General features: G+C 40.6%; 1 protein-coding gene across 1 annotated transcript in view; it reads left to right on the forward strand.

The window, feature by feature from the left end:
* Nucleotides 1-23,927, forward strand: part of galnt14 (UDP-N-acetyl-alpha-D-galactosamine:polypeptide N-acetylgalactosaminyltransferase 14 (GalNAc-T14)) — a 182,689-nt gene that overhangs the window by 23,564 nt on the left and 135,198 nt on the right. Inside the window, exon 2 of the mRNA XM_062437652.1 lies at nt 9,243-9,412. Within this exon, the coding sequence (XP_062293636.1) occupies nt 9,243-9,412 (170 nt within the window). The remainder of the gene's footprint in view (nt 1-9,242; nt 9,413-23,927) is intronic.

Here is a 23,927-nt window from a genome sequence, read left to right on the forward strand (position 1 = left end):
TTTCTACTTTCAGCCCAAGCTGATGTCATCTGGTGACAAATTTCCTTATATCGTTGTCTCTACACATACTATGCTAACATGACATTTTTCCATAGTTTTGGGGGTAATCACGCTGATCCATGACTTGAGTTAAGCTGGCACACTGTGACTGTTTTTCTATTACACAGCACAGCAAGAAAAAAAAAAGTAATCTATCTGTTGGAGGCGTGCTGTTCATCTTCATCAAACATCATCATCACTGTGGCTGTTTCTGCTTGTATTATTACTCCCTGCATTATTTCTAACTGCTCAGCTCAACAAATAGCTCCACATGTTGTTGTGTCGACCGCTTCTTAGCACCGCCAACGACTGTCCAACTCACAATTCTTCACAATAAAAGTCTGCTGTTTAGTCATTTAAAAGCTTTTCATTTGTCACAGTAAAGCAGGAAATGTTACGTTTGTATCAGCGGTAACTTAACACAACTCTGATATGTCTTCCACTTGGCAGGCTTCAGGAAAGCTGGCCAATCAGAACAGAGTGGCTGCATAAAGAGCCAGTATAAGATAGATAAGGAGTTTTTTAACCTATAATTTGTTCGAAGCTACTCTAGTGAACTCCAAACATGACAATATAGAGCTGGAAATTAGCATAATTGGTCCCCTATTAGGATTTCACTGCCAGCCTGTGCTACATATGCTCTGTCCACAACCAGAAACTCAAACTGCCTCTTTCTAAAGTCAGTCTTCCTTTCTGACTTACCCTTATTATTATTATTAATTACCCTTACTCAGCCAGTGTACTCTTGAGATCTACATCTCTCTTTTTTTTAGGTAGTCCTGCCCAACATGGCAGCACAGTCACTGAAGGAGGACGAGTAGGGAACATAAATAAAAGGAAAAGAGGAAAACTAAAAAGCTACTGAACCACATATAAAACACAAAGGAGGAGAAAAAACAATCTCTAATATAACTATCTATCTCTCAGCTGTATATAATAATGCCACTGATAAGTTCCAGCTCTCAGGGTCTAGTTTGCCTTTGAAAAAAACAGATTATTTAAGAAGAAACATCAAATAATGGAGATATCAAACTTATTTTGTGGCTTAGTTACAGTTGTTAAACTGGTGATATATCACAACATGAGAGAGGGGATGACATGTGTGTTAATGTGTATGTGAGGGGGGGGGTTATTGTTCATGAAGGTGCACATGAACAGGGGATAATAAAGAAGACACACACACTCAAACACACACTCCATACATGATTTATGCCTGGGATATAATGGGCAATTCATCAACTGACAGGGGCACATACTAAGGTTAAGAGACAGTGTGGAGGAGAGATAGAGAGAGCTCAGTAGTGTTTGGTTTATCACAAATAACAGCGGCAGCAAATTGAAAACTTGATTTGTAATGTCTGTTTTTCTGAGGCTGCACCCTGTTCTCACGCTGTGGCTTCCATTTTCTTTGTCATGTTGTGCCAGATAGAAAATCTGAAATTTATACTGTAACCACCTCTTCTGTAGACACAGACATGTGCGCACACGGAAATAAAAAGAGGTCCAATCAGTAAACATATACATAGATAAATAAATAACTGAAGCTTTGGCAACATTGTTAAGGACGCCTTCCACTCAAAAATGTGTTTTTCTTTTTTCTTTCTTCTTCCTTTTCATATTGATTTGAAGTTGAACATTTCTCTGCACTCACATCAGCTCTCAGTTTAATACGAGTACCTGCCATCGTGATTTGTGACATCATAACTAGTTTAGAGCCCATCCTGGTCCAATAGGCAGTTTGCAAAAGTGTGATGTGGAACCTTGAAGCCCTCAGGAAGGCTTTGAAACCAATTTCACAAAGTGGCCAAACTGTGTAATTACAACATTACATGATGCTATTGGGCCCAAAAAGACTTTTATTTACCACACACTTATATTGTGAAAGAGACATTTGTAAATAAGCTGATACATTTTTCTGAGTGAAATGACTCGTTTCACTGTCAGAGCTCGATCCGTCTGGTCCAATCACATTTCGGAAGTCCAGAATAGCTTCATTATTAGGTTGTTTGATCCTCATTCAAGTTAGCTGGAGCGCTAAACTGGATGTTTGTGGCTCGGCTAGCTGAAGTCGTTAATGCATTTGTTCTATTGGTCCAATGTTGTGGAAGAGGAAGAATTTGTTTGGCTTCATTCACCACTGAACAGCTTTCATAGGAATGAACGCTGGCCTTCAACACTGTATCCAGTTCTCTTTATTCATCCATGGTAACTATGAAGTTTATAACTGTGTAAAAATATTCTAACTATCTTTGTCTTGTATGAGTGTAAGCCAGGCATGTCTAAACTGTTCCATAAAGGTCTGTGGGCTTGCAGGGGTTTGTTCCAACCAATCAAAAGCACATGATTCAACTAATAAACTGCAGACTGATCAGCTGATTAAATGAGTCCAGCCACATTATGACCTTTTATGGAATAGTTTGGACTTCTCTTTTGGAAGCTGATTACTTTTGGTTGTGGTCATTTGAACATGCATTTTTTTGACATTTTATAAACCAAACCATGAATTGATTAATCATGAAAATACATCTCTTTTAAATATGAATTAATGATGGAGATAAGTGTCAGAATAATTGCACTTTTTGTCTAGTTGAAAAATTGGTCATCGCTTCAGTTCACGGGGAAAATTCACGTCTGTTTTCACTCCACAGAATTTAAAACTTTGCTTCACATTTGGTCTGAACCCTCCTTTAACTGCAGAGACTGTAGTTTGTAGTGTGATTACATATAGCAGTCTATGACTACAGCTGCCTCTGTGCCATCAACTTGGATATGATCTTTTACTTGGAGCACAGTGACTGATAAAAACAGCTGGTTATGTTGCTCTGTTTAAAGGAGAGAGTTTAACTGGTTCAAATAATTCAAACTAACAACCTCTCTGTTAAAACACCTGTAGTTTTAATACAGAGATTACCTTCTCTTATCAATCCTGTCCTCCTTCTCTCTCTCTACCTCTCTACCTCTGCTGTCTGTCTCAAAAGCTGTCAAAACGTATGCAAAGACTGTGTGTGTGTGTGTGTGTGTGTTTGTGTGTGTGTGTGTGTGTGTGTGTGTGTATACATGCTTCAGCTTTCTCATTATGATTCTAAATGTATCAGTCTGTCTCGTCTGGATGAATTAATAGGATCCTTGGTGGCATTGGCTCAACACACAGACACACACATACACACACAGACACACACACACACACACACACACACACACACACACACACACACACACACACACACACACACACACACACACACACACACACACACACACACACACACACACACACACAGATTCACACACTCACAAGAACATATACACACATCATGTTTGTCCAGCGGTTGGTGTGCTCCAGGTTCGTTAATTGAATGTCTGTATTCATGTAAGCGGCTGTGAGAGGCATTGAGAGGATGCCACGGTGCATTAGGAAGACAAGCTCTGGGTGTGTGTGTGTGTGTGTGTCTGTGTGTCTGTGTGTGTGTGTGTGTCTGTGTGTCTGTGTGTCTGTGTGTGTGTGTGCGTGTCTTGGAAATAAGATCCAGAGGACCTTGAACGCAGCTCCAACAGCGAGACAAGACGCAAACAAATCTTACAGAGAGGAGAGAAGGCCGCAGGTGTGTGTGTGTGTGTGTGTATGTGTGTGTGTGTGTGTTAGTGTTAAACTCAGACAACCTTAATCGCACCTTGTCCTTGTTGTCTCGCTTTTTTCTTGCATCGTCTCCTCTTTTCATTTCCCTTGTCCCTCTCTTTTTCTTTGTCCTCCTCTCCTCTCCTCTCCTCTCCTCTCCTCTCCTCTCCTCTCCTCTCCTCTCCTCCTTTTCTTTACTTTCCTTCTCCTCCCTTCATCTGGATTCCCATCTCATTTTTCTTGTCTTCTTTCTTCTTCGTCCTCTATTAATAATTCATCATCACTTTATTTCTTTCTCCTATTTTTTTTCCGCTCAGTTCTTCATCATTTTTCTCTTATTCTTCTTATTTCCTCCTCTTCATTCCTCGCTCCCTAGTCTTTCCTAGGCCTCTTCATCCCTCGTTCCCTTTTTAATTTTTCAAACTAATTTTTCATTTACCTGCAGCATTTCACTTTCATTCTCTCCTATCTCTTCAATATCTCTCATTATTTTTAAAAAACATTTCTCTGTACTTTCCTTTAGGTCTTTCATCCCTCCCTCCCTCCCTCCCTCCTCCTCCTCCTTTCTTTCCTCCTCTTCTGACAGCTGTACAGATAAACTGCCTGCATTAATGCTGATCAGTGGCAGAGAAACATAATTATACAATAAATGTATGATATCTTTTTTCTCCTCCATTTGTCTCCGCCTTTCTTTTTTTCTTCCCTTCTTTCTTTCCCATTTTCTTCTCATTCTTCCCTTTTTTTAAAACATATTTTCTCACACTTTTCCTCATTTTTCCCCCCCGTCCATTTCTAATACTTCTAATACTTCTTTATCTTCTCCTTTTTTACCTTTCTTATCCTCCTTTCCTCTTTTCCCTTTTCAGTTTTTCTGTACTTTCCCCTTTTCTCCCCCTATATTCCACCCTCGTCATCTCTCCCATTCTGTCCCTCTTTCCTTCTTTTTTCTTCATCATTGTTTCTTTTTCTTCCCCTTCTGTCCTCCTCTTTTCTCCTCCTCTCAGTCTCATTTTCTGTCTCTTCTCCCTTTTCTCCTCAGCCTGTTCATCTCTCCTCCACCTCTCCACTTTCCTCTTTCTCTCTCTATCTCCATTTCCTCCATCCTTTCTCTCTCTCTCTTTCTCTCCCTCACTTTAGTCTCTGTTTCTGTCATCTTTTCCTCAGTTCTGTATTTCATTATTTTCCTCTATATTCTCCCCTCCCTCCCTCCCTCCCTCCCTCCCTCTTGTTATTCATGCTTCGTTGTTACAGCCACCAGAGGAAGAACTAGCAACACACACACACACACACACACACACACACACACACACACACACACACACACACACACACACACACACACACACACACACACAGAGAGTCTGACTCCCAGCCCTCTAATGGCCCCATTTAGACAATGTGTCGCATCAGCAAGTCGTATGGCTGAATAATGAGGAGAGAAGAAGAAGGAGGACAAGAAGAGAAGGAGAAGATGAGGAGGAGGGGGGAGGTGGTGGAGAGCGCCACTCGTTTTTTTTCTGCATCCCTCCATCCGGACTGCCGCTTCACCGTAAATGTTGTTCTGTTACACACACCATCAACACCATGACCCTGTGTGTGTGTGTGTGTGTGTGTCCATTTATCTCCACTACCCGCCAGTGTGTGTGGTCGTTTCGGAGAAATATGGCCTCCGGGGTTTTTGCTGAAGCTCCTGTGTTATGTTTATGATAGGATGGGGGGGAGAAAACAGAGAGAAAGAGAGAGAATGATAATGTGGATACTTTATATCTCTCGCCCTCAAAGAAGCATCCTCACTCTCCCTCGCGCTCTCTCTCTCTCTCTCTCTTTCTTATGCATTACACAAGCACACACACTATCAGCTGAAACACACACTCCTCAGCCTCTTAAACGATACCTACAAGCACACAACCTCATAAATGATACACACACACACACACACACACACACACAAACACATTTAGTCTCTCAAACAACACACACACACTCACACATACTACACACTCCTTCCTGCATGCAAACAGGCATCTCCACTGTATCATAAATGATACACACAGTCACAGGAGAGCTCCGACAGACAGAAAGTACAGCTGCAGTCTCTTATTTTTTATTTATATTATTTTTTTTAAGTAGTTGCCACCTTGTGTTTTTCTCCACCAGCTGTTAGGAGCTGAGCAGGATTTATGTGCCACATTAACATTTTATATCTTGTTTTGTTACGTTTGTATTTTCCCAGAGAAGTGGAGGTTTCTGCAGAGTTGATGTTTTTTTTTCCTTGAATCTTTTTTGTGCTTCTGAATAAAAAAACACACAAAGTAGGACTGACTTTAACTGGGACTGACATCGAGAACTAGGCCTCTGAGCATTGTAAAGTGTCATACTGCTGCTTCTGCATGTTTTAGCCCATTAACTACAAATTGCATATGTTTGATATAATTGCTACCTATTTTCTAAAGTCTGAAGGTTGATTTCTTACCTTCCAGGCAGCTATATTGAATTCCATTTATTCGAAATGGTAAGAAAATGAACCTCAACTACTCTGACCTTATAAAACCATTGCAGTGAACATTTAGATAGCTTGATCTCATTTCAGGGTGAAGTTTTTGTTGTGTGGTGCTTCATTCAGAGAGTCTTTTGATAACTCCCCCGTCTCCATTAGACAGATTTCCAGCGTGGCCAAGGTCGGATTTATCACAACAGTTTATCTAATAAGCGACAGGTTTGATACGATGACTGTAGAGAGGATGCATTTTCGTAAAAACATGAAGATGATCTCTGCCGATGTGGAACGGTCTGTTGACTCCACTGTTGCAACAGGCAAAATTTAGGAGGCGGGAACTTTCCTGGAACATCTTCTTATTCGGTCCTCTCAGCCGTGGTGTCTCCATTGCAGAGTAGGACCTTGATGGGACCCACCGGACTCTGGAGGTGATGTAATCATTCTGTAATCGTTGGGCAACAGTTTTGACCGTGATGTCACCAAGGCGACGCAACAAAAAGCATAACAACTCAACGAAGAAAACAACAACGAGGAGGTCAACACGGAAGGAGCTGTTGTCCATCTCCATCTTCTACTACTACTACTCCTCTTCTGCTGGGTTTTAAAAATGGCGCTTTCTGTTGACGTCACATCCCGCTTCGAGTCTAACCAATCAGCAGCAATTTTTCGGGGCGGTACAAAGTACAAACCTCAAGGCAGGGACTCATCCTGCCCCCAGAAAAGTTCCAGGAGATTGTCCTTCACGGTCGGTTCCTGCTATGGAGTAAAATTACCCCAAAGTTCCTGCAGTAGAAACGGCCCTAGTATTAAATAAACTGGATGGAACATTTTCTCGAAAGAAACTCTGAGGGGCAGAAAATGCATGAATGCTTTAAACTGAAGATCAAAAAGAAAAAGGAAAAACGTATAATATCTACAGTAGAGAGCTTCTTCATGGAGCGGTGACGTCCAGCTTATTCACGTTACCTGAGGCTTCAGTTTTTACCAGTTTATCCAAGACGGGTTGAGTTTTGGACGTGGATAAAGCATTTCACGTCACAAATGGAAGAACATGTCTCTGGTCTCTGGTCGTACTCCTTCACCACTTTGTTTCAGTTCATTCAGGCTGGTATGAAAGCTGTCAAACTACTGGACCGAGAACTGTGAGACTTCATGTGATATCAGTTTGGAACCAAAAGCTAAACTGCTGCTGAATCCATCTGCTGATCGTGGAAACTGTCGAGGAAATGATTCTCTAAGCTCGACTGTGAATATTTTCTCTGATACACCAGAAAAAGCACAAAATAGACCAGAACTGAAATGTGTAATCAAATGAACCAAACCACAGGTGTGAAAACGACCCTGTGCTTAAAAAACAAGGTTAAGCAGTCAGGTAAAGAATACTTAATTTGGAGGCTCGATTCTGATGTTTCATACACCGCTGCACTATCAGACTGCAGCCCAACTAATTACTGTGTAAGGGAAATTGATCTAATGATTAATTGATGGATTTTTTGACTAATGAAATGACTGTTTAATGTATTACAAACTCCAACAGAGGTCTCCACAGTGTGAGCAGCAATCACTCCCAAACTGACTGACAAGGACTGACCGTAGACCAAAAAACTAAATCTAAGTCATTAAAGCTTTCTACATTACATCATTCTTGTTTGACAGCATGTATACAGGCAATATATTCTAAATTACTATCAGCTCTTCTGTTATTTATGTGAATTTGGCTCAGATTTATAGACACATGGTCCAAAAATGTAGGATCAGGATTTTAAAGCACAAAGCACAAACCATCGTAAAACCTCCATCGAAGCACAGATCAGTGCAACAAAAGCTCCCAAAACAAAGAGAACAAAGAGGATGAAAAACTGAAGTCCGACATTCATCTCGTTAAATACCAAAAGAGCAGGAAGTTAAAACCCCTCTGAATCTTCTTTTAAGTGAAATGACCTCCAAAAGTGCTATTAAAAAGTCCCCCGTCGTGGACACACACACACACACACACACACACACACACACACGACAGGCCTTGAGCAGATAATCACACGTTTCAGTCTGAGACTCAGAATGTGGCATTTATGACTAAATCTCACATTCACTCTTCATCCGGTCTGATGACTGCAAAGAAAATGTCAGTCAACAAAAAAAACAACAAAACAAACTCACTGGTCTAAGAATTTACATCACTCAGAATAACAGCGTGCATGAACTGCATGATCCACTTTGGTCTATGATTGATGGATTCACTCATTTACTGATCGATGAGGTTGACCGACTGATAGATTGGAGCCACAGCAGCAAGATCAGTTCACAGATTTATTGACAAACAGATAAGAAAAAACAGCTGATGATTGTCTGTATATGAATAAAGTAACACTGATCACATAGAACACCCGATGACCTTATTGATTATTCTTTTGTGTGCATCTTGCCTTAATAAGACAGTTCGATGAGCGTTGCGTCATTTGAAGCATGTAGCACACGGACAGAAGGTGTAACAATATTGATAAAACTGTTTCTCACACACACACCAACGCTGGCAAACAGGACGGTAACAATTCCTGAAGCGCTGATGTGCATAAAATCATGATGATGTGCATCGAGACACGCTGCTGTGTGCCAGCTTACACAGAAAACAAAGGTTGTGGGTGTGTTTATCCCTGGTGTGTGTTACCCTTTCTAAAAATTAGAAATGACCTGCCAATAAATGTGTTGGGTACCTGATACGAACAGATCGGGACCAAGACTGTTGCGGTTGCATCTCCCTGAACAGCTTCTGATTTTTTATCTGTCAACTTCAGTAGAGCAAAAATTTAATTTTTTTAGGAGACATTTTTGCAGTTTTGAATTCTTGTGCAGCTGATTCATTCAATACGTTTTGAATACATTTAAAAAAAGAGGCAAGGTCTGGAGAGGTTAAAATTACTTTCACTTATTTAACATGATCATGAGGAATTAGCTGCTTTTCTGTGTTTTCTATCATTCTATCTAAAACAATAAAAGAGCTTGGGAAATGTTCACTATTTTTTGAACTTTTGTTGGCATTGACTGATTAATTGATCATAAAACTCACCGACTGACTGTTTGGTTGATTGACAGATTTCGGATGCAGAGTGGGAGGACATGCTGGAGGGTTTCGATGAGAGGAGTTACCTGAACGCCCGACGCTGGAAGCCCGGTGACGACCCGTACACCCTGTATGCCTTCAACCAGAGAGAGAGTGAACGCATCCCCAGCAACAGAGCTCTGAGAGACACCAGACACTACAGGTACACACACACACACACACACACACACACACACACACACACACACACACACACACACACACACCTATAACACTACAACAAACACGCAGAAATATATAAGACAGAGCACACACAAAAACTCACATAAAAGTGTGTGACAATACACAGAAACACAGAAAAATATATACCATACACAGGGAAACTCATGTTATACTACACACTCTCTCTTCTCTTTTTGCTCATTTCTTTTATCTGGATCAGTGTGTGAGATCCCAGATTAGCTTGAAAAAATGGTGAATCTGTATTTTATGTGTACAGCCTGAGAAACACACAGCAGTGTAATGTGTGCGTCCTGACCTCTGGAGGAATATGTTTGTTATACACACAGTCTACGGCGTGATGCATGGGTCTGTCGAGAGTGCACTACATAGAAACACAGTTAATCAGTACACTGAAAAACTCCTGTTGCCTGGAGGCATAACACATCTGAACACACACACACAACACTACAGATCCACTCTCATTATTACAGGTATGTACACACACACACACACACACACACACACACACACACACACACACACACACACACACACACACACACACACACACACACACACACACACACACACAGGCACACACGCACAGAGTCAAACAGTAACACAGCAGCCGCTCTCTGAGCTCATAATTAATGCCCTATCTGTGCTACAACAAATTTCGATTATGGAACCAAACACGTTTTCATAGAAAAAAAAAAAGCGCCAAATTACAAACCGTCTGTCCGCGTAGAAATTAAATTAAACACCAAAATAGAAATCCTCTTAGACGAGCAGCTTCCTCGTCTGTTGGAAAGACGCTCAGCAAGAAGATAAGGAGCTCTCTACGCTTTGACAGCAGCTGCCTTCTTACACATATCAGGAGATAAAAACTTCCAGGCACTCGAGGAAAGCATAGAGAGGTCCAGTGTAACCGGGCTGGGATCATGTAGGACGCACACGCACACGCACACACACACACACACACACACACACACACCTTTCTGCGTTTGTTGTTTCCACAGTACTCAACAATCAAGACACACTATACAGGATTTCCTAAAAAGCATGTATAGACTCCAATAAAAATATTCCCTCTCATTCATCATTTATGATCCACTAGTGTGGTGGTGCATTTATCTACAGAGACTCTGCTCCTAATGCTTGTATTTCCTAGTTTTCTTTTAACTTTGCTGTGTTTGTGACACTTCTGGCCGTCAACCTTTGAGCAGTGGGTGTGTAGCCTCCAGGAAAATAACAGTGCAGGGTTTGACGTAGAGACTATCTGTCTCTCTCCTCTGCTCTGCTCTCTGTCTCTGTGCCATGGAGCAGCAGGTCTGTGTGTCTGTTGATCGAGCTGAGCTTCACGCACACACACACACACACACACACACACACACACACACACACACACACACACACACAGAGCAGACAGTACAGCCGTGAATGTAGCTGAGTGTGTGTGTGTGTGTGTGTGTGTGTGTGTGTGTGTGTGTGTGTGTGTGTGTGTGTGTGTGTGTGTGTACAGTTGATGATGCGACTCCTGAAGACTAAAACCAAGTTCCCATGTCTTGTTTGCTACCTGCTCATTAAAGTGAATAATGTTAGCTAACCTGACCAGGCTCACTTAAGGTGGACTGACCTTTAAGGTGGACCAGCTATTCTCATTTTAGTGACAATCTCAGCCCCAAACAGAGTCCCCCCATCACCAAAGCAGTCATACTATTTGATATATTCCTCATTCTCTTTGTGCTTTGATAAGTCGTCTATATTATTCCTTAATTTGCTTCAGAATGTTCTGCATTGAATGAAATACCCACATATATATTATGCATGTGCTTTTAGTTTATATCATCACTGAGTGAAATATTCATGCCTGAGGCGTTTTGTGTTTATATCAGATGGTAATTTTCTAGATGTGCAGCGCTTCGATTTACACACATTTCCCCTCAAACTCAACCTGACTTATCTGATATGTTTAGAAACTCCAGGCTCATTTGTAGAATTTCAAATCAAGTCTGTAAAGTTGAAACTTTGTCCACAAAACTCAAGTTTGTCATGATAGATTCAAGTCAAGTTAAAATACAAGTTTACTAATGATATGTTTCCAAAGCATGGTTTATCTTATTCCTGTGTGTTGTTAAAACACAGCATTGAGTCACATTGTTATACTGAGTGACATGTTCCTTCATTACCATGATCACACACTCTGCAGTGCACAAACCCTCTAACACCATCCTGCTGAGATATCACACCAAGTTTGTATTAATCCACAGCTGAAAATAGTCCCTTACACATGTACTATATATTTGTGGCATTTTTACATCTTTAGTAGTAAAAAGTGTGATTTGTTGAAAGTAAAAAAACAAAGATGAATCCCATTTTTTCTACTTTTGATGTAACAAAGGTTATATGTGATAATATAAAAAAAATAAGCTATTACAAATGGTAACAGCCGTGCTTCCTTGTGTCCACACAGATTATATATAACAATATACACACAGAAAAATACAAGATGAGGTCAGCAAAAATAGAATAGAAAATATGATCAACAATATATTTAATTCAATTATTTAACATGTTTGTAAGATGTATTTTCAAACTTTAAAAAAAAAAAGTTGATTCTACCTTTAATTTCTGTGAGATCTAAATGACATCTCACTGTACATCACTGTTCTCCTCATTACATTTGATCTAGTCTGGGCTCAGTGAACTAATCCATCCATCACTACAGGCCTGCTGTTATAGCTCTGTCTGTTACTAGTGAGTTTATGTAAGCATTTGGGTTTTTTCCTTTTAACAAATATTCCTAAAATGTGTCTGACAACGTCTAAACTAGCAATTTACATCTATTTACATCTGTTTTTATACGTTCTGTTGATGCAGAAGTACAAAAAAAGGAAGTTAAATTCAAAAACAAAACATTGTCCAACTGGAACATCCATTCCCCCCCCTGCAGTGACGGCGTGGCTTTCAGCTGTTGTACACGGCGTGATGATTAAAGGTTAGCAGGCAGTTTGTGGTGACCCAGCTCTCTAATAGGAAGCTGCATGTGGGCGTTAATTGGGCGCCTGTTTGTTCTGGCAGTTATGGCGAACATGACTAAGTCCTGGATGGCGGCAGCAGCAGCAGCAGCAGCAGCAGCTGGTGGTGGTGAACGCAGCAGGTTACGGCTCCACGACTCACGTAGGAAGCTAAAATCTGTTAGCATAACTGGCATCTACATCACTCTGTGTGTGTGTGTGTGTGTGTGTGTGTGTGTGTGTGTGTGTGTGTGTGTGTGTGTATATTTGTGTGTGTGAGATGTTTTGAAGACACACACAGATGATGTCTGACTCAATCATAGCTTATCTGCTGCTTCCAACAGTGTGTGTGTGTGTGTGTGTGTGTGTGTGTGTGTGTGTGTGTGTGTGTGTGTGTGTGTGTTTGTGTGTGTGTGTGTGTTTCTTCATGTCCATATGTGTGTGCTAATATGCGTAAGTGCATGTCGTATCGATTGCCTTCATCATCTGCTGTGTTTCCGGACAGTTTTGCTGTCGAGCTGACGTCAGGTGGGCTGGGAAGTGTGTGTGTGTGTGTGACAGAGAAAGTGAGAAGTGTGTGTGTGTGTGTGTGTGTGTGTGTGTGTGTGGGAGGGGGGGAAACCAGGGATACGCTTAATCTGTTAGCAGGGAGGTAGGGGGTTGATGGTGCTCATTTATCTCATATAGGACAGCGATGAAGGGTGTGTGTGTGTGTGTGTGTGTGTGTGTGTTGAGTGTTATGTGATTATCTGTTAACTCAGTTACTGTATAGCTGTAGATTTCAGGGGGAGCGCTTGGCAGGGAAAATGATAGCACCCCGTACACTGATATAGGATGGAGGAGAAGAAAAAAAAAACAGAAAGAAACAAACTGCAGTAAAAATCCTCGACCACCACCGAGGTTTGGTATTGTTAGAAACACCCTCTCCTCTACTGCAGACTCACTGAGGGGCTTCCTACACGTTGGCTCCGTTCTTTCAAGAGGGAGCAGAGAAATGTGTTGAAATAGCACCGAAAGTGAAGGAAGGCAAGCCGTCAGACAGTGACACTGTGCGGCTGGAAATGAGAGTATGATGGTCAAACATCTACCTTTTAATGCAAAAGACTCGACAATTTCTATCAATACATTTCTTATAAATAATTACATGTAATTTTGATACCAGTGCAGATACCAAAACCATACTATTTGGGACGTACACAACAACTGCACCAATGTTTCATGTTATCATAACAAATAGCAACGGCAGGAAATAAGCAGGTATAATTGAATTTAATGGGATATCACATTCAATTATACCTGCATTGGGAGCTACAGTGTGTGGACTTTTTCCTGCCTTTACAGATTTAGATATTAACTCCAGATGTGCGCCTCTACTGCATAACTTTATTCTAACAAATAGCAGCTAAAGAAGTTGAACTAACAGTCATATGTAAGTAAAGAATAAGCAAATAAGACTTTCAATGCTTCAGAGTTTTCATGAGTCGACTCAACAAATTGCAGCCAGCACTGGAAACATGATGCAGCACAAAAAAAACCCCCATGATGGATGGATTTCAATATCATAAATCTTATCGGTTGTCTCCCAAATATTGAACATGAGCAGTGCAAAGAGAGAGATGGAGGAACATTTTCCAGAGACAGACGGTAAAACATGAAGCACATTTTCAGCTGGAGTTGATGTTCAGTTCTTTTGTACTTCTGTAACTTATTTGAAGTGAGTCGAGTGACAGCGAGGACATTTCTCATGACAACCAGCACCGATACAGTTAGACGGCACAGCAGCTCCTTCAGTTTCTTTTAATCTTGTCCACATTTCTATCGACTCTCTATTTGTGTAAAATTTGATTATCCATCTGTTATTATCATCCTATCATAAAGATTATTACCTAATGTCACCAGCAGACTACTCCCAGTTATTTCTATGATAATACATGACTATTACCGGTATTTACAATAACATAATTATCCTGTTATGACTCAGCTGGAAGCACTAAAACAAGCAAACAAACGTGCAGCTAATATGAACAGTGATATTGACCGTGACTGAGCAGACAAATCTAGAAAAAAAAATTCCAGTGTTTGACAGGTGGTCTCTGGGTAATGTAGTGCAGAAACACCTCAATATCAATGAGCCCTCGAGACTGAATAAACTGCAAAGACACAAAAACTAGAGAAGCTGGCAGATTTCCACTCTGAAGGAAGAAGCTGGAGTAGAGAAAGCACAGCGGGTTTAGAGAGGAAGGCTCCAGGTCTGTTATTTTCCCAGCGGGGCCAACGATAACCTGAAGATTAGAGAAGCCAGCTTTTGACCTGAAGATGCTGGCTTGGACTCCCTGTAGCCTGCAGGTTGGAGGAAATCTGGAAATCCAACAAGACTTTAAATCCTGGTAGGAAGAGACTGCAGCTGGTACACGGTTGTAATGCAGGTTTAATCACATCTATTTTATTATGATTTTGGGCACGTTTTACATGTTTATAATCTTTAGGGGAGCAAGGAGTGTAGTGTTAATCTCTATGAGGGGCTATTATTACATATATAACTGTTTTAATGTAGTGAATACTTGTTTTATTCTTCTTATTTATCAATCAACATGCTGCTCCCATTTTTTACCCTATGTATCTTCTTCAGGAGCTGCCAGTTCTTGTGTTTTTTGGGTTAGAGTTACAATATAAATCAGATGTTATTGCTTTTATTTACTTACTAAAGCAGCAAATGAAGCAGAAGACACAGTAATGTCAGATATTAAAATGGCTCTTTTCCATCTTTGTTGTTTCTGTTATACAAAATATATTCAAACATCACAGCCTCAGTAACTTTTTGCTGTTTTGCTCTATGTGAAGATTCTTTCTTGCGTGCGTTGATGTTTATTATTTTTGACAGTTATTATTTCATTAAGTCAAAATTAGGACACATAAATTCAACCTTTTTTATTTTTTGTGTGGTTCCAGTTATCTCTAGAGTTGGTGACGGCAGGCGAGCACAAACTCCCGGCTACGGTTGACATCTTTTTATACAGTCTTGCGTGTCAGACTGTCTGATTTTGACACTTTATGTTCAAAATGCCTGTTCAGTCAGGTGTTGGGTTGCATCTATCTTTGTGTTGCAGTCACTGATTTCCCCCCAAAAAAGAAAAAAAGAAAGAAAACAGTGGTGTTTTTGCAGCAGGAGGAGGGATCAGGTGATGTTATTTTGAATGGAGGGGGGCAGGAGGGGGGGGGGGGGGGGGGTGCGTTCTGTCACTATCTCGAGTTTGAGGGAGAAGGAGCAAAAGAGGAGGGGAGCGAAGAGATGAGAGGAGAGCTATAGACGGCTTAGGGAGAGATGGGGGAGATACTGTGTAGAGAAGGTGGTTGTAAGAGAAGGAGAGGGAGAAAAGTCAAGAGATTAGGGAGAGAGGAGAGAGAGGGAGAGGTGGAGGAGGAAGATGCCACAAGCTGCTGAGAGGAGAGATAATTGCCACATGCAGAGCTTGAGAGGCTGTGTGTGTGTGTATATATGTGTGTGTGTATGTGTGTAAAGCACTCCACTCTACTGCTCTGCTATTATCTCTGTGAACAGGGGAACCTCCCTCCGTCTGCTCTCCGACAGACAGACAGTCTGTAAGTCCAACAGCTCCACCGCAGGGATTAGATCCAAGCATGAAGACAATGGGCTGATACGGTACAAAGAGGAAACATGTCCTACAGTACGACACGGTGGGTTGATATGGCAACAAGAACTGCGTAATTAAACCATTCAAGTGAAAGACAAAAGGGAAACGGAGAGGAAATGTGTCGTACAATTTAAGATAAACGGCATAAATGATAACAAAACCGATTCATACAATGCAGAATAAGAAAGGAGATGCAAGTTTTTTGAAGGTGCAGCGATAAGAAAAGCACTTTGTTATCTTATGGCCCTAAATGTAGTTTTACTAAATGTCAATTCCAAATATTTGTCACATATTTTTTGCTCACAACCTGTTTGGCAGTCAAATACTTTCAGTCTGTGGGTTTGAAATGTGGCTCAGAAAAGTTTGTAGCATGCAGTTATGTTATCGGTGGTCAGCTCCAGTCCACAGATGTTACACTTATATATTCTCCAAAATATGATTCAATATGCATTTTGCAGCTGTTTACATTAATGACAAAGGTAAGCCAACACAGTTAAGACAGGATTAAAGAGGCAACATTCATTCACTTCTCTGACCACCTGTAACATCTGACATTATAACAGTATATACATGACAGACAATCACAATAAGCACAGTATGTCCCCTTTAAATTAAAGCTCAAATAAACCCAACAATATCTGCATGGTTTCATACAACGAGGTGAGAAAGTATAATTTTAATGGTTTGAAGTTACCTTTGTTATAATCCCTCAAATACACTTGAAAGGTAGTTTGCATAAAAGGAAATTTTGTGACAGCAACAAAGAAGTGTTTTAATGCTCAGTGCTGGTGTAGAGATGAAAGAAACAGACAGCATAACAGGCTGAGATTACAGAGTCCACCGGTTATGAGAGAAATATCACTGAGTTGAAGCAGTGACATTAAAAGGGTGTAAAATGATCATCTTCTCTTTCCTCTGAAGCACCACTGAACACCACACATTTATCCTTTTCTTTGTTTTGCCAGGGTGGGAGATGTGATAACGCTCCTGTGTTTTGTTGTCATCCGCTCCAAAATGGAGGCCTCTTCCTCGTAACCATCGGCAACCTGACACAGGCCTGTGCTGTCAGAGAGAAAGAGAAGAAGAAAAAAAAAAGATGGTTCACTGATTTGGTTACTAATTATTTCATTGGATTGTGACCCAGTGATCCTTGAAAATGTATCTCTAACTAGATCATGCAGTCATTCAATAACTCCATCTGTGTGTGTGTGTGTGTGTGTGTGTGTATTTGTGCACACCAGCATCAGCGTCCTTTCACACTCAGTCAACCACTTAGTCATGTTTCCATGAATCACAACACGCAGCTAAACATTAATCACCGTATTAGCTTTGTTGCCTCCTACACCGACGCTCTTCATCCCTCTCAGATCACAAGCTCTCCCCCCCAAAAAAAGAAACCCCTCTGAACTCTGACACTAAATGATTTTTATTTCCCCTCGTCAAGCTTGTTTATTTGATTACCTGCTCCAGTGATGAATGTTCACAGTGTCTAGTATCAGAAGCAGATGGAGGAAACATTAAACACCCTTGAGGCTCTGACTCGCTCTGAACTGATGTTGTGGAAAAAAGGCTGGGATTTGAAAATACACATTTGACCTCCAAAAATAGCTGTGTTAGTTTATTTTCCTGCTTCTTGTAAACACTGTTTTGGTTATTTGCAAGTCAACAGACATTTTGGTAAGAAATGGAGAAAAAGTTAATTTTTTAGATGTCTATGCGGGTCAATGAGTTTTTTTGTCCATGTGGTGTAGTCAAATTTAAAGAGGTTAAAATGTGAAAATAAATGTAAGAATAACTTGCTCCATGGACGCCGTTAGGCCAGTTTTGGGGGGGGCTTAAGCCTCCCTAAAATGTTCTAAAGCCCCCCTAAATCAATCAGGGTTTCCCACAGTACATTCCAAAACGCCTTAACTAACATCTTCAAAAGTCAACATCAAACAGTAGCATCTAGTCTTAAAAAACTTAGATTAAGTTCATGTTAACATTTAAGTTTACTTCTTATATTAAGATTGGTCAGTTGAGAGTGATAGCAGGTTGTAATCCTGTTTTCAGATCAATACTGAGGCAAGTTTTATTATACCATTGAAACAAACTGGGCTGCACGTTTGAAGTAATTCACCTGAATTCTTCAAATAATAAAGATTTCAGTGATGTCTTGTTTAGTTGTCTTTGATCAGAAATACAGTCACAATTAAATGTGTTATAAGCACTCACTGCTTAACCTAAAAACTAACTGCAGCTGCAATATATCAACTTGTTGATTCAGTAATTTGCACAGCAGTGATAGTGGATGATTTAAATGTATAAAGGGGGCTCACTGAGGCTGCACATGTTCAGGTTCCTGATTTTTGTGCTACGCCACTGATTTTAGATCTGTGTGCTGTGACATTTGAAGCATGACTTCCTGCTTTGTAGATGTCTTAGCTGCAGAGTCTGCTCTCACATTTCCCTGTGAAACAGAGCCAGTGTTGTTAGGATGAGCATCTTATTTACAGACAGCAATCATTATGGCGAATAGATTAGATTATAGCAAGTTATGGATTAATATTCTATGTTAGATGAGTTTTCCTGTTGAATCAAACACCCTCTTATTTTCCATAATGTTATTTGTGGCTTTAACTTTTGGTTTTTGTTTGTTTGTCATTTGAATGTGTTTGTCTATATCCTGAATCTGTGTTTGTGGTGTTGGAGGTGCGTTCACCAGAAGGGTCGGCCTTCTCTTATCATCGTAGTACTGGTCCCTCTGCGGGTGGGTCACAGTCACCTGTCTGAGAGGTGACTGTTGCATCTTCCTGCCTCTTGGTCTCTGATTTCTGCATCTTTTCAGCATGGATAACATTGTCTTGTATTGTTCCATGATTTGGGACAGGATGATTACATATTCCCGGCCTTGTTGACTGCGTATGTCAGGAAGATCGCTTGCCATGGTAGACATGTATTATTTCTCTCCCATCTTCTCTGGGGATCGGGACCTCTATCATTTGTCCTCTTTCTCTGCCTCCGGTGTGTTTGGAGGGGGGTTTAGAGAGGTTATATCTATATATATATATATATATAGAGAGAGAGAGGTTATATCTATATATATATATATATATATATATATAGAGAGAGAGAGAGAGAGGTTAGATGAGGGCTGAATAACTGGCTAAAAACTCTCCCATCGTTATCTGATCCAGATCATCTCAGACCCCATCACAGGGGCCTGGACCTGTGTCTTGTTGGTTTGCCTCTGGTAGTGGTGTCTGGTCAGAGGACCTGGTAAGGCATCAAGAGGAGGTCCAAGTATTTCTGGAGTGATTAGTTTCCCCTCTGCTTCCCTTGATTTTAGACTGTCTGTTTTATTTTTGTTGTCTGTCTCTACGTTCTGCCTGAATTATCTACAGAAATCCACTCTTCATTTCTTTTTCCCTTTTTCTTATTTGGCAAGGTTTTTTTCTAAATGTATTTGTTGCAGATTTTCAGAAAACCCAGCGTTCAAATCTCCGATACATTTTTATCACCCATTATTTTTGCATATCCTGATTAGAAACTAGGTACAAAAATAGGTACTTGGTTAATTTGACCTTTACCTATATTATTACCTTGTGTACTGCCTAGGTGATCTCACCCTTTGATTCAGACATTCAATTGATATTATTCACTATTTCCTTCGTTAAATGGTCTTCTTCCCTAGTGGAATTGCATTACCTTTGAGACATATTTCATCGTCTTCAATACTGTATACACATTTCATTTTAGATGCCATGCCATTCAAACCGCTTTCTAAATCCTCATAGGCAGTCCTCACGGGAGTCGTTTATGAGCCTTCCTCAGGGGAGTTAAACTTTCTGGGTCTCAAGCGACTTGTAGTCTCTTCACCAGCTGCGTGCAGATTTGACCTGTTTGGAAACAGATGAAGGAAGGGATGTGTCTGGCATCCCGGACGAGCCCCCAAATTGTCGTTGCAATTCACCTCTTACACCACTTTCTTTAATGCTCAGATTTCTTTCACATTTGATACAGACACAGAAGAGTGAGCCCTGAAGATTGGGGTGACGACTCTACTTTATCTCTGCCTCACCAACCTCTAAGTTGCTGTGACTCCTCTACGTGTGGTTATATCCAATCAGACATGGCAGGATATGCTTCAGCATGAACAGATGTTTGTTTCTCTTTCACACAGGAACATACACTTCAGGCGCACAAACATTGGTTCTATGACTGCCAATAAGCTTTTTAACATCACAGAACTTCACAGAAGCATTTGTCATACTCGTATAATAATTTCCCTCACAAGCACCTGACTTATTTTAATCACAGAAAAAAAAACAAAAAAAAAAACTGTAGTTGTGGGCAGCGAGCCAAGGGTCTTAAACCAGGCTTGTTCTCCAATTTCAGGCTTTTTTTTTACTTAATTACCCTCTTGGCCTGAATATAAGATGACCCTAATTATAAGACAACCCTTTTCCAACACTTGTTTATCGTGGAAGACTTTTTGAAGATACAACACATTTTCACAGATACGGTTAATCCAAGGAGAAGAGTCTTACCTTCAAAGCCTTTGCTCCATTAACATGAAATGATACCATTAAAGCAGAACATAAATCCCACATCTGCGTAGCTTGTTTATCAGTCACGTACTCACACACTCTCCTCTCAGGCTCCTGGAAATGGTCAGAATCATTTTTTCTGGCACATAGCATTTTTCAGACTCCTCTTTTGTCCTTTTTTCCCTCATCATCTGTGACAGCAGTAATTCTTGGCTGCTTGACAGATGATTCAGTCCACGGTCCTTTTCTGCACTAAAGACTAAAGATGCTTGCAGCGCCTTTACACTCCTCATGAATTTATTTCCTCTTTGGCTCAAACAGATATTACAAAAGAACCTTGTGCAGGTTAAACTAAGCTAACAAACACTTTTAGACCTGATTGAGTCTAAAACCCTGCACTATAAATGGGTTTGCAGGCACTTTCTAGTTCAGAAACAATCCTGGCTCAAGGCTATGAACAACCCATAATGCAACACTCTCTGTAAAAGCTGCTGCTGCACCGGTACTCTCTCCATTCAAAAATAAATTCTCATATCCTGTTCTAGTCCTCGGATATAAGACGACCTCCAATTCTGCAAACCTCATTTCCAAATTAAAATATTAACTCACATTCGGGCCAATGCAGTAATTATCAGATTATAAATGACTGTAATTATTGACAAGAATATATGTATATTTACTTCTATATGTATGTATATATCTATAAAGTATAAACACCTGTTCAGGCCAGTATAACTGGACTATATCCAGCTGTGACGCTTTGACTTTCTGAAACTTTGACCGAGGTTTGGATGTCTGACTATTTACAGACCTTAGATTGAAATAGGCAGTTCCCATCCCATCTTGACAATGTATTGATTTTTCGATCATACAGGACATTTTGAACCTCTTTTAGGAGAGACATGTTTATCTGCCGAGCTCGAACTTGATCTCTGGCTCTGCGGTCAAAGAAGTTTCTCCGTCAGAGAGCTCATGGTGACTCCCGTCACGTCTACCACTGTTTACACTGAATTTAACAAACAGCACAAACCACAGCAGAAAGCTTTCTAAGGCGAGGAAATCCCCTTGGTGAATTGTGGGTAATCTGCTGATGTGGAACCTGAGCTCTGAAGCACCCCGGTGCTCTACAACAGCGGAGAGTGACAGTGATGCTAAGCAGCTTTACCGTAGCTAGCGCCTCGGCTAACCGTCCTACTCTGCCTCTGAGACGACTGCATGTCGAAACAATCACAAGCACATAGTGTTACAGCTGTATCTGCTCTGATACCTGCTTAGATTTGTTTGGTGCTTACTTTGCCTCAATGCTCTTGGATTCTGTCCCTTTTTCATCTTTGCTGCACTGTTTTTCTCCAATTCCCACTTTTGTTTTGTAGTTGTGCTTTGTTGATGAGTGCAGGGAATTACAGGGAATTACATTGTGAGGAAACACAGAGTGTTTGAAACACGAGGCAGAGCTGCTCCTTGAAATAGACTGAGACGGTGGATCCAAGTGAAGCTCTGATGTCTCATTGATTTCACCTCTTAAATCCACTTCAGTCGTGAAGGCGAGATGGCGAGGAAGGGGAGGAGGCAGATTAAAGACAGAGTTTTTAAGCCCTCATATATTTCAGGCATGGATAGTGAAACTTAAAGAAACAGTCCAGGCTGAAACACTTTAACACACACAGCGAATGGTGTTGTGTTTTGCACCGCTGGCTGCATTGTGTTAGTTGTTTTATGTCTCAGTAGAGGCAGACAAAGCCGGCTGAAGAAAAATGGCTTCACAACAAAAGTAATGTCCAAACCTCATCACAAAATAACTCTTAGAAGGTACACTTATTATATTATGGATAGTATCAAGCAGTGAGACATCTAGAGCTGTGTTTCCCAACCTGTGGCTCGGGACTCCTTCAAGGGATTGCAAGATAAGCCAGAGGAGTTTCAACAGATAAGGAAAATAGAAAAACCTGGTCTCATACATTTTTATTGAACTGGTTACAAACCATAGACATACAGCATGAGTCAAGGAGTCACCAGACGGGCTGGTAACCACTGATGGAGAATATTGAGATCTGGTAACTGGTAACTCCCAGAATTTCCTAACTGGCCATTTATAATGCTACATTATATGAAACATAACTACATTACAGCTGGGTCTGATCACACAAACATATATCATTTCAAGTCATCATACTTTAGACCACACTAACACATCCTCACATGGGGTATTGCACATGTATCACCTGATTATCTATCATTTTGTATTATACCTACCTATTTTCTATGAATGTCACAGTTGTAAAGGATATCTTATAGTGCAGCACTGATAAGATATGACCCTATTTCAATGCTCTGTAGTTTAATTTTCTTATACTGTATCTGCAGCACTGCATACATTTGAGTAAAAAGATTTTTTTTTTTAAATGGCTCTGAGCAGATGTATGTGACTTTAAAATTACATCACATTACATTATTGCAATTCATATATAATGCAGGTGTATAACTTCAAGGTAGCATAATTAATATAAGAAATCACAGCTTCTAAATTTAAGGGGTTTGTAAAATTTAACATGAAAACCAGACAGAATTTCACAGTTGATATATATAATATACTCAGCATAATCCAACTAGGCCTCCTTATATGGCTGATAGTCCAGCAACACATCAGTATTAAAAATAAATGAATTCAATTATATGCTGTGAAATATGATAATTATTATCATTCTGCACTTATTTCACACTTTAATGTGGAATTTATGTACCGTCTACCTTGACATGGCTTCAAGTGGGGCGTGTAATGGCAGTATACGTGTGTGTGTGTGTGTGTGTGTGTGTATGTGTGTGTGTGTGTACTTGTGTCTCACAGGGGTTGTGGTAGCCTTCGATTGGTCCAGTCACATATTGATCTGGGTTCATTGATTGGCTGGTGTAAATGCCTGTCAACCATCCTGTCACTGCCACTCCTCAAAGAAAGATCACAGTTAAAACCACTTCTTCTTGTCTTCCTCTGTCTGTGTGTGTGTTTGTGTGTGTGTGCGTGTGTGTGGGTGCGTGTGTGTCTGTGTGTGTGGTTGTGTGTGTGTGTGTGCGCGCGTGTGTGTGTGTTTGTGTAGCTCTTGTATTGAGCAGCACCGATCCTCTTCATACCCTGACAGTCTCAACCATCCTTCCTCTCCCCCCTCATGCTTCCCCTGACTTTATCCGTTTTCCTGCCTGTTCCTCTCTTTCCTTCCTCCTTAGGATCCTCCTCTTCATCCTCTCTCTCTCTATCGCTTCCACCTCCTTTTCCATATACTTCTTTTCTTCTTTTCTCCATC

This window comes from Scomber scombrus, chromosome 17 (genome assembly GCF_963691925.1).
Source record: "Scomber scombrus chromosome 17, fScoSco1.1, whole genome shotgun sequence".
Classification (NCBI taxonomy): domain Eukaryota; kingdom Metazoa; phylum Chordata; class Actinopteri; order Scombriformes; family Scombridae; genus Scomber; species Scomber scombrus.